The sequence below is a fragment of the Haliaeetus albicilla genome, chromosome Z (assembly GCF_947461875.1).
Source record: "Haliaeetus albicilla chromosome Z, bHalAlb1.1, whole genome shotgun sequence".
NCBI classification, from domain to species: Eukaryota; Metazoa; Chordata; class Aves; order Accipitriformes; family Accipitridae; genus Haliaeetus; species Haliaeetus albicilla.
Window position 1 is genome coordinate 173407 of NC_091516.1, and position 11905 is coordinate 185311.

Sequence of the window (11905 nt, forward strand, 5' to 3'; positions counted from 1 at the left end):
TTTTGGTTGAAATCTGTTTGTCTATTTTGTCTTAAAGGCAATGTGTAAAGGCGAGCAGCAGTGAAATAAATGCTTTTATGTTGTACCCCGACTTGCAGAGCTGTAATTGGAGTGTGGCAGTGAGATTTGATAGTCTGACTTTATCCTGCAGCCATTTCTACCTATGACTCTCCTCTTAGCCTCAGGAACCCATTTTTAGAAGTGTTTGGAGATCTGTGCAAAGCATGCCAGGTCTTTGCAGAACGTCCAACTGGGGAGTATAGGGAAAAGGATAAGGGGCAGGCAGGTGTTTGTAAGAAGAAACATGTTATGTGTTACATGTGTCAATACACATACTGATAACATCTTGGACTTTATTGCACAATAACTGTCACACTTTTTTTTCCTGAAAAAATGAGCTGCTGCTTAAAGAGTACAGTCTTGACACTTACTCTGTGTATGTTTGCTTGTTTTGTCCAGAACTGCTTTGATGATGGCTTGTGAAGCTGGTAGCCTTAACATCGTGGAAGCCTTCCTTCAGAAAGGTGCAGATGTCAGTTTAGTAGATGTCTTTGGACAGAATGCCCTGCATTACTCCAAGCTCTCTGAGAATACAGGGATCCAGAATCTCCTATCATCAAAGTTATCTCAGGATGTGGGTATGTAAGAGATGCAAATCTGCAGTTTGTCACTTCTTGAACTGGCTACATATATGTTTAGCAATGAACAAATTTACTTCATAAGGTAGCCTGAAAAGTTTCAAAAGCCATCTTCAGGATGGTCTGGCTGAGGCTTCCCAAAAGCAGGAAAATGTGGTCTTTGCCATAGATGGTAATATCTAGCATGGGATAAAGCACTGAGCAGGGCAAAAAGAGGTGTTCTGGAGAAAGAAAAGGTAAGCTGATGTAGCAGCATTGTGAAGTCTTGCATACAATTTGGAATAGATCCTTTTTTTATTATGTGAAAGAGTAAGTGGAAGATATAGCTCCTCAGTAGAGGGGTTGGAGAAGGAACTAATGCAGGCAGAGGGTTTTATGATCAAGCTAAGACAGATTTCTGAAGTAGGAGGCTAACGTGCAAGAATGGTGCAAGACTATAGTAGAATAAGAATTGTTACAATCCTTCAAATTTTATCTCAATATGAAACCCAAAAAGCAGCAGAGAAATGGTATGGTTCAAATGGAATCTGGAAATTAAAGTATATTTCTCAGATTTCAAATAGGAATTCAAAAACCAAACAAAGTATTTATGGTGTGGAAAGTAGAGTTGAGAGATGGGCTAGGATAGCAAATAACTTCTTCTTTGATAGCTGTTCTTAATTCCACTTCTTTTCTGCTTCACAGATACAAAGTCACCAACAAAAGCAAAGCAGGTATTTGTCCTTTTGGTTTTAAAAATACTCAGGCTATACAGACTTGTAACTTAAGAAGAAAACAGTGATTGACATTACTAGAAGCACTAGTAAATGTCACTGTGAGATGTGTTGCCATTGACTGTAATGTGGAAGGGTTTTGTTGCTTATTTAAGAAATGTGTTTCAGGAACATTGCTTTTAGACTTAGCTTCTCTCTGTAACAGCTGCCAGCACTCTCAATTAGAAAAGGAGGGGAGCGTGTGTGTGTAATGTGCACATGTGTGCCAGGAAGATGTGTTACTTTTCTCATGTGTAATGCAGGAGCTTGGCTTTTGGACTCCCTATCTCTTTAAACTGTAGAGATGATGTTCTAGAAAAGTTCCCTGTTTCCAAAACATAATTGAAGGTTATCCCTGGTTACATCTTACTGGAGATGCCCACCTGTGAGAATCCCAGCAGATTTAGGCAAATGAATTAGTTTCTTACGTGTTTTATTTGGTATCATATCTTGGAGTGCAAGTAGACCTTGTAGACCTGCTGGTGGCTGGAAAGTGGGCAAAAGTGCAATGAATTGGTTCATTCTTTCTCTGAGTAGAGAGGTGGGTTTTTCAGGGAGCTCAGGCAGAAGTTAGTGGAGAGGAAAGATGGTAGCCATTAAGAATGGCATGGCTGGACTATGTATGAATGGAAGTATTTAAGATCACTAGTGCTAAACCTATTGTCAGCTTCTGCTTTTTCACTAAATCTTGTTTGTTTTCACTGAAGCATGGATTACAAGGGGGCAGATTCTTATTTTCAGGCATGTTTAATATCTTTATGTTAGTAGAGATGTAGTCTTTACATAGAAAAAAAAAGGCACTGCATGAGCTGCTAAAGTTGATATTAATGTGGGATTTTTTTTTTTGTTTTTTTTTTGTTAACAAACCAACTTGCTCGGACTTTACTAACCAAACTAACAAACCTGCCTTTTCTGGCTGGTGAAACTTTCAGCATGATCAAGGCTCTAAATTAAGTTCAGAAAGAAGTGGAACTCCAAAAAAACGCAAAGCCCCACCTCCTCCTATCAGTCCTATTCAGGTAAAGAAAAGACCAATTTTGAGATGCTTTTAGGGGGTGAAAAGTGTTTCGAACATTGTGTGAATGATGTGGGCTGGAGTTGCTCTGTCACTGTTGGGTTTTGTGCCTGCCTCACCATGAGTGCTTTTCCTGACATTAAGATGACACAATGAAAGCATATGTTGGTTACGTTAACTAAGCAAAATTGCTTGAAATACACCATGGTCTGAGATAAAACTGTACAAATTTTACTGTGCAATTGCTTCTTCCATCTAAAGTTGAACATCTCCTGGTTTTGCCTACTTCCATAAGGAAATAATTATGTATATTTTAACTATACGTCTATTTGTAGACATTATTATATGCATATATACGTAAGAAAGTAAAATACTTAAACAGATATATATAATAATAAAATGCAGTTTAACAGTTAGGTTTAATGTTATACTGGAATGTTACCTGTGTAACAGCTACACTGCATATGTAGTACTGACTCAGAAGAACACTGAATTAGATCTTCTCTTTGAAACTAACCTGGAGTTGTGACTTATGTTAATGCAGTGAAAAGTACTCTTTAATGTGTGTGTATACACATATATATGGGCATGTGTTAGAGAGGTAGTTATATAGGTACATGTATGTATACATACCTATTTATATAAAATCTTTTACAGCTTAGTGATTTGTCCTCTCCACACTCATCAACTTCAGCTCCCATGGCTGGAAAAGGGCAGGCTTTCTTTGCTGATCAAGTGTGCAAGGTATCAGTTTTCTGTTCTTGTGAAGCTTAGAGAAGGAAAGTATAGTATCTTAATAATCTATTTTGCTTAATTATCTGTTTTGCTGACTGCAGAGTCTCCTGTGAATTAATTAGCTGAGTTTTAGGAACAAAAAGGAATCCAAATCTATTTCAATGTAATTTATAAAGCAGGCGTGGATTACTTTAATGTTTACTGAATATGTAAATAAAATTAGTCATAAATTAGTTAGTATTTAGGAGTATGGTTATGAAAGTAAGTTATTAATGCTGTGAGAGCTCGTTACCTAATACCAGCAAAGTACATGGCATTGTGCAGTGCAACTAGAGACCCTTTCACCAAAAGACATCAGGGAAATGGTTGAGTGTGTTCTGTCTGATCTTTGCCTCATGGTATTGAAGATTTTTTTTTTTTTAATACTTGACAATATATTGCTATTATTTATCACAGGAGCTGCAGCTTTCCAAACTACCTGTGAGATAGTTGGCCACATTTCATTAATATTTAGTGAGAAATGGGCGATGGAACTTGGATGGGTTTAGCAGATTTTGAAATACTGGCCACATGCTACAATTAAACAAGACCCCAGAAATAAAAGAAACCCACTTTGCCAGGCGTTATCCAGCAAGATCTATACTGTCTGTACTTCTCTTTGGTGAACTGTCCAATTTCACATCTGCTTTCTGTGAAAGCGTTTTCTTTTGGTGTCTCAGCAGGAAGAATTCAGCTCCTTGCATCGAGATAATAAAGACAGACTGAGTGACAGCACAACAGGTATACAATAACACTTAATTCTTATTTTCATATTTGGTTAGGTGTTTTAGGTAGTAAATGTTGAAATCTGGTCAGAAATCCTCTATGTCTTTCCGCTTAGAATGTGAAACATGGGAAGTATTGGGAGTAATGTTTTGTAATTTCACTAGCAGGTCCCCACCAAAATCTCCTGCTTCTGTTGGGTGATCTGACACATTTTTGGGGAAAGGATTTCTAGGAACAGCTTGCTTGCTCACTACGCTTAGTGGTAATGGGAACAAACTGATTTGAAAGGTTAGAATAACTAACTAGCTAGCATTTCAGCTTTTTTGAAAATTTTGAATCTTTTTTTTTCTCCAAAGGTGCTGAGAGTTTATTGGATGTGAGTTCTGAAGCTGACCAGCAAGATCTACTTCTGTTGATGCAAGCAAAAATTGCTTCTTTGACATTGCACAATAAGGAGCTGCAGGACAAATTACAGGTGGCATATTTTTGTGCTGTTCTAGTGCTGTCTTAATCTGCTAGCAGAACGAAGAGATGCTTACCGTTTTAAAGAAATGTACTGTGAAGATAATTTAATGAGCTTGTTGGTGGTAAGATCATGGAAACACTCTTCCCCAAAGGATTAAATCAGTATTTTGATCTTCTCACTTTCCCATAAATTACTGAATAACTTTGTTTATTATGATAACCACATTCTAAAAGATGTTGTTAACAGTTGTGTTAGCAGAATTGTAATTTGCATAGCTTTGATTATTAGCTTATGGAGATCAGCCCAGACTTTCAGAGGAGTTTGGCACCTCCTGCCTTCTCTCACTGTAGATGACTAAATGGGAGCAGCTGGGTTTTGAATTTTTCTAAAACTTCCTTCCATGGTGCTTTAATTATCTGTGCGTGTAGGATGTGGCAAGATTTCCTTGCTTACTCTTTTCTAAAAAATATTATCATATAGTTGTTTTTATTGTGCAATTCTTTGCATTTCTTTTTGCACAGGAAAGAACACCTAAAGAAGTGGATTCAACTGTAGAATCTTATCATTCAACCCAAACAGAGTTTGAGCAAACAGCAGATAGACAAAATGAGTTCTCGGCTCAGGAGCTGAAGTCTACATTAAATGCCACCCAAATTCAAGAAAAGTTGACAAGCCTCAGTGAAGTAAAAATGAAGTACCTCCAAGAAGATTTAAAGGATGTGCAGAGGAAATTAGAGAATTCTGAAGCCAAAAGAAAGCACACAGAAGCTCAGGTCCAGCCTAGAGTCCCAGAAACAGATCATTTAAACAGCACAGACATTTCAGAAAATGGTTCTGATCTTAACCTGAAGTTCCAAGAACCTCAAAACAGGTATGAGGAAGCTGTGAAAGAGGTTTTGAATGTACAAAGGCAAATGAAGCCGGGTCTTGTTTCCTCTGAAAGTGAAGAAACCAGTTCTGAGCTGAGTAGGTTGAAGGTTACATGTGGAGAAGTTGAAATGCTTAAGCACGAATTGAAGAGAGCGTTAGAGGAAAGTGAAAGACAAAAAGAGAAAGTAAGAGAGCTACAGAAAAAGTTTGAAGAAAGAGAGCAGAATGTGGCAAGCAAATTGTCTGTGGAAGAGTGTGAGGAAATTAAGAATTCATACTGTTCAGTTATTGATAACATTAATCAAGAGAAAGCATTGTTGATCGAGAGGTACAAAGAAGGCCAAGAGGAAATTAAAAGGCTACAGGACAAGCTAACAAGTCAGACACACTTGGAATCCAGTGCTGAAGCTGGAGAAGTGAAAGATGCAATGCACAAAATGATAGATGAGCTCAACAGACAACTTAGTGAATTGTCTCAATCGTACAAAGAAGCACAAACAGAGCTTGAAGACTATAGGAAGAGAAAAACTCTAGATGATATAACTTTGGACTACATTCCTAGAGATGAACATGAGAAACTGATGCAGGTAACAAATTCTTTGAAATACAAAGCAGAGAATGAATTATCAGAAATGAAATCCCAGTACACAAAAGTATTAGATGAAGCAGAAGAACTAAAGCAACTGTTAGACGCTCAGAAACAAAACTCTTTGCCAATTACTGAACATCATCAGGTGATGAATGCACTCAGAAATACTGTAAAGGAAATGGAGGAAGAAATAAATGAACTCAAAGGACTGCTTACCAACAAGGAAAGTGAAGTAAGAAACTTACAGAAGGAATTACTGGAAGAAAAAGCTGCAATTAATGAAGCAATGGTACCCAAGGCTACATATGAAAAGCTCCAGTCATCACTAGAGGGTGAAGTTAGTGTTTTGTCATCCAAACTGAAGGATGTAATCCAAGAGAAGGAAAATGTGTCCTTAGATGCTATGCAACTGAGAAATGAGGTTTTGCACTTGAAGGAAGAGAAGGAAGGTATGCATACTCTGCTTGAAGCAAAGGAACGGGAGGTGACTGGTCTTCAGCAAAAGTACCATCAAGCTCAAGGAGATCTTCTTGAAATGAAAAGATATTCTGAAAGCTCATCAAAACTGGAAGAAGATAAAGATAAAAAGGTTAGTGATTTACTACAGTGGAAGGGTAGTACATGAGTTCAGAGTGCAAAGCACGTTGGATGGTGCATGGGTGGCCTAACAGATGATGTTGTGTCAAGTGTCACAGAGTTGAGTGCATTTGTCCATCTTAAAATTCAGATATCAAAGTCAAAGAAGTTTTCAGTATGTTTACAGTTGGTTTCCCTCCCATGTGGGGATATGCGTCGTTTTGCAATTTTCCTCTTTTAAGTTCTGCTTAGACTGGGTTCACACTATTCAGACAACCGAAGTCAAAGAAGTGGGGTTTACAGCAGGAAGAAATTCCAGAGGAGACAAGAAAACAAAAGATCAGAAAGGAGAAAAAATTCACTATTCTGATTTTTCTGTATCATCTCAACCTTAGCGTGACTTGACTATTTTTCCTCTGCAGCTACTGTATCTGTCACTACAAATTTCTTTATAAAAAGCTATGTGTTTTGCTAGTTGTGAATAGCTGGCCTATGTTTGGTATGTTTCTGTCTTGTGTTCAGCAGCAGCATTTGTAAAGGTGGTAAATGCAATCCTTGTTTGTAAATATTGCTGGCTTTCAGAACAAGGAATGCATTTAGAATTGACTGGGCTAGGAGTGGGGATAGAGAAGCATTGTAACTCTTTGTTTACATGATGTCTCTCTTTGTCTGTTGAGTTTATTTACATCTTGTTTAAGTCATGAATAACCCCAGGATGAGACCCATAAGAACAGTGTGCCTTGCAGGTTTTCATGAAAACCTGTTTTTTGCCTCCCTAGATCAATGAAATGTCCAAGGAAGTTAGCAAATTAAAAGAAGCATTGAACAGCCTTTCTCAGCTTTCGTACTCCACCAGTGCCCCCAAAAGACAAAGCCAGCAGCTGGAGGCGTTACAACAACAAGTGAAGCAGTTGCAAAACCAACTGACTGTAAGTGTGATAATTTATAAACCCACCATTATTCCCAGTTCTCCAAAGATATGGGTGCCATTCTTCACTCTGCCTTATTTAAAATGGAGCAGCCAGTGAGTACAAGGAAAGGAATTTTCATCCAGAAATTCTCTAATTTCTCTGTTTCTCTGAAACATTTAGGAATCTGCACGTCATGAAGTTCTTTAGAAGCAGTCTAACTAAAGAAAGCTGTTTTCCCCAATATATTTTCTTATCAATAGTGGAGCAAAGTTCCTGCAGTTGTAGTGAATGTAGTGACCAGACCAGCTGCTGAGACCTTGATTTGTGAAAAATATGGCCAGTGTTTTGTGTGTTTTCACAAGAACATTCATCAGCTGGAGTCTTTTTCGTTTTTTTTAAGCTAAAATAATTTTGACTTTCTGGAAGAAAGTAGTCACTGAAGGCATGAAGTTTCAAATTAAGCAAATCCATCTGTGTATAGGGAGCACAGTTTATTCTCTGAAATTCTGAACTGCTTAAAGATTTTTTGTTGTTGTTGTATTTTTTTGTGCATGAGATGTCCTGTCTTCTAAGTTGGGTTGAGTCATAATTGTTATTTCCAAGAGCTTGCCTGTCCAAAGGAGCACTGTAATTCACTGCTGGGGGTGAAAAGAAGGTACTGCCTGCCAGAGGCCTTTGTTGAGAGCTCTGGAGTAAACATGGAAGCAGAATTTCCAGCCTGACATGCTAAATGGCTTACCTGGTATCTGCTTTCCTACCTTCTGCAGCAGGCAGAAAGAAGAGTCAATATGCATATGGGCCAGAAAAATTCCCTTGCAGCGAGGAGAAATAAGTAAGCAGACAGGTAAACCCTGCATCCTGTCAGTGTAAAGACCCAGGCTGTTTCTTATACCAGTCCACCATGTTTGAAAGGACCCTTCATCTCCCACTGGTTAAGGACAAGCAAAGTAGTGTAGGGTGCAAAGATATGCAACACGTTAGGAAAGTGGGTAGGATTTAAAACAGGACAGAATCATTCTTTCCTTCTTGGAGGCTTGCTTTCCTAACAGCTTCAACTTTATTTGGAAAGATGGCTTCTGGGATGTGGCAGTCTGTGATCGTGAAACAGGAGGTTGGCTTTCCTTGTTTGAATGTATAGTGACTAACTGAGGATTTCATGGGTTAAGAGCTTTGTAAACACCTCGTCTTCCCTGGGAAGGCATTAGCTGACAGATGGGTCACTAACTTCAGGGAAGAGCTCAGCTGCAGTTGAGGGTTGATTTGTCAGAATACTGTTGGCTTTCCTCAATTCTGGTTGCTGATAAGCTCAGAGGTAGAGTGTGTGCTCATTCCACATCTTTGCAGCTCAGGGCTTCTTAAAACTGATGTCATCTCACCAGCTTTTTTACTGGGATGGGTAGAATTACAGTGTTTCTGTGGACCATGCTTCCAAGCAAATTATGTTTTGGATGGCTAGTGGCTCAGTACTGTCTGAGCTGGTTTTCCATGCATGCATAAGACTATGGTTTATAATTCCCCAGAGCTCTCTAAATCTAGTTGGGGAGTTCTGAATTCAGCAGTTCTGAATGCTCTGTGACTTTCTGCTTAACTGTTTTCTAGGAAACAAAGAAACAACATCAGGAAATTGTCTCAGTTTACAGGATGCATCTTCTCTATGCTGTGCAGGTATGGTCGCATATTGTCATTTACACAGTTTTGTTATTTTAATGAAAGGTGTTTCTTCTGCAGATCTAGTAAGAATTTTGCATGTTTTATCTAAGACATCCTACCCAAAAGCTATGACTGTTGAAGCACTAATTTAGCACTGCTTCCTTTTGGGAAATTGATCTAATTACTGTACCTCAAAACTAGTTTGTAAATCTTCTTAAAGTGTAGAGAGATGCTTGAATTCAATAATGTTTTCTTCTTTCTCCCCTTGTCTAGGGTCAAATGGATGAAGATGTCCAGAAAGTGCTTAAACAAATTTTATCAATGTGTAAAAGCCAATCACAGAAAAAGTAAACAAAAACGCCAAAACTCCCCATTTTTATTAATCCTGTTATGGGTGTTTATCTAGATTTGCCTTAACATAAGATTTAAAACTGGGAATTTGCTGCTTTTTTGTTATTGTGCTGTTTGTGAGGTGGATTTGTCTGTCTCCACCACTTCCCATGTGCATTTGTGTGTGCAGTAACTAAACACATGCCTGCTTTTCCTATCCAAAATGCAAGTATGTTCTTCAGACTTTTTACTTAGGCCACTCCATGTCATGTTTACCCTGAAAGTACTTTCTAGCTTCCTCCAATAGAGGGAGGTTAATCTAGAGGAAAGCACTCGTGTTGCCTGGGTAAAGGTGAAATTCTCCATAAGGTCTTCTGTACTGTTTATAAGCTGCATCTTGTTACTGGGGATTAATTTAGTTGCTTGATGTTGTCACACTCAAATTCCTGACATTTTGCCATATGCAGTCTTTGGCAGAGCAGAAACGAGCCTTGCAGCAGTGAGCAGAAGTAGGTATTTATGCTAAGCCAGAATATCAAACAGCTACACTTCTTAATGTAATATTATTTAACACACCATAAGGTAGCTGTCCCAACCCATCTAGTGCACTGAGTACACAAAAATCATACCATGCTTCATAGTTTCCTTGAACTGCCTGGTAGTGGAATGAAACTATTTCAAAAGGTAAAATCATTAGTTTACTGAAGTTCTGTACAAATCAGTACAGAAACGTCTGTATAAACAACCCTTTATGATAGGTTTAGCTATCTATGCAAGTGTTGGCCATGAAGCTCAGGAACAAAACCAGAACATATACTTTAGACAAGGGATTCTAGTGAACACAGGATGTTTACAGTGAATGTCAATGCCTCATACTTCCTAACCTCACTTTTGTAAAGATCTTCTCTTCACTATATTTTTATTGGCCCTCTAATGAAATTTTTTGTAACTAAACCATTTTTTCTACATAATGTTTGCATTAAGCTTATTAACAAATATTTTTAGGTAATCATGTTTTAGAGAGTTTGTTTTTATACCCCCAAGTATTCAGTAATAGTGAAGCATAGTTTTCAGTTTGTAAAAGATCTGTATGGAATATTAGACCTGTCTGTCAGTGTGGTCCAGAGCAGTGAAGTGTAAAATGCAATTCAGCCTGCTGTTTCAAAAAATGTAGAAATGATAGGTAGAGAACAGCAAAAGGTGTCAAAAATTTCTATATGTTGTTTCTCGAGGCTAAGTGCATCAGTAAAGCCTTTATCAGCACTTTTTTTTAAAAAGTCAAATCAAAATGCCGGATGTGGTATAGTATGAAACTATGGAAAAATGTTTCTAAGCACACACTGCATTTGAGGGTACAACCATTCTAACTAGCTTGCAGCTTCACTATGGTATTTTTGTTATTCCTGTTAGTGGATATGTCTCTAATAGAGAAATCTTCCAGAGCTATATAATCTATGAAGTTTATGTAGAGTCATAATATGACAAGAGTCAGCAGTGCCTCAGACTGACTGGACTCATAGTGCACTTATATCAGACAATTCCTAACCCTGGCAAAACTAAAATGGATTTTAAAGGCGAAAAGACAAATCACACCTTTGCATCGGTTAGACCTTGGTGTTACTTTTCTTGGGTGATTTAACTAATGCCTGCTAATTTTGAACAGTATTTTATAGTTAGATGGTTTTGAAAATGCTCCAAAGAAATGTGAAAAGAATTTTGCTGCAGCACTTCAAAATGAACAACAAGATTTTAAGCATGCTGGTGCTGCAAAGTATAAAACTTGATGAACCATTTTGTAGGTTGCCTGATGGATTTAGTCTTCTACTTTGTTTTGGTTTGTATATTTATTACAATTATCTTTGTGGAATATTGAAAATTATATACTACAGCATAGTAAGTTTCTTTATATGTAATTTACAAGAAGTTTCCTTATGCAGCAAATAAACTATTTCCAATTTTTTCATCTTTGTTCTTCTTGTGCCTTCATTTACTTTTTGTATTGAGGGAAATCTCACTACACCGTTCTAAAGTAGTGCAAATATGTTCTATATCTCATGTTTAGATAGCTGTCAGATGTACTGGGTTTTCATCCCTGAAATTGCTACTTGATTATTAACTTCCTTGATCTGTCAGGTAGAACAGAATACACTCCAAACCCCATGCAACCAGTTTTGCAATTATGCCTTCTATCTGATTGATAAGTTCAGAGCCATTTCTCATGTAGACATCCTGCTAGAGGTAATACAGGTTTCCCATTCGCCACTGGGTGCATTCCAGCTAAGTTTAAAACTGTCTTAGAGCAGTGGCACAGATTGGTGAGGTCCCATGGTTTATCAAAACTCTGGTTCTCTATCACTTAGCACTTGACTCCACGCACAGAACAACAGTGAAGGTATATATATGTGTATATGCATATGGATACGTATATTTCTCTTTAAACTTAGCAATAGTTACACAGTCAGCCCTGTTGCCTTTTATCATCTCTCCTGAGTTTATTTGAGAAGCTAGTTTTTCAGTAACTTACTTGCTAATAATATCTTCCTGTCTGAGGGTGGAACACACAAATGGCAGGAACTGCATCTCTTTTGGTTACATCCTGGGGGTCAAG

The 11905-nt window shown here is 37.9% G+C and overlaps 1 protein-coding gene across 6 annotated transcripts in view; it reads left to right on the top strand.

The window, feature by feature from the left end:
• The window catches only part of RAI14 (retinoic acid induced 14), an 89774-nt gene extending 78514 nt beyond the window's left edge, over window positions 1-11260 (top strand). Inside the window, exons 9-18 of one of the 6 annotated variants that reach the window (XM_069776413.1) lie at window positions 460-638; window positions 1323-1351; window positions 2323-2409; window positions 3063-3149; window positions 3839-3920; window positions 4262-4380; window positions 4893-6419; window positions 7186-7335; window positions 8917-8982; window positions 9241-11260. In XM_069776413.1, coding sequence (XP_069632514.1) covers window positions 460-638; window positions 1323-1351; window positions 2323-2409; window positions 3063-3149; window positions 3839-3920; window positions 4262-4380; window positions 4893-6419; window positions 7186-7335; window positions 8917-8982; window positions 9241-9318 — 2404 coding nt within the window. In that variant the 3' untranslated portion in view covers window positions 9319-11260. The remainder of the gene's footprint in view (window positions 1-459; window positions 639-1322; window positions 1352-2322; window positions 2410-3062; window positions 3150-3838; window positions 3921-4261; window positions 4381-4892; window positions 6420-7185; window positions 7336-8916; window positions 8983-9240) is intronic. The other 5 variants (XM_069776415.1, XM_069776416.1, XM_069776417.1 and 2 more) reach the window with 5 other exon arrangements.
• The last annotated feature ends 645 nt before the right edge of the window (window positions 11261-11905 follow it).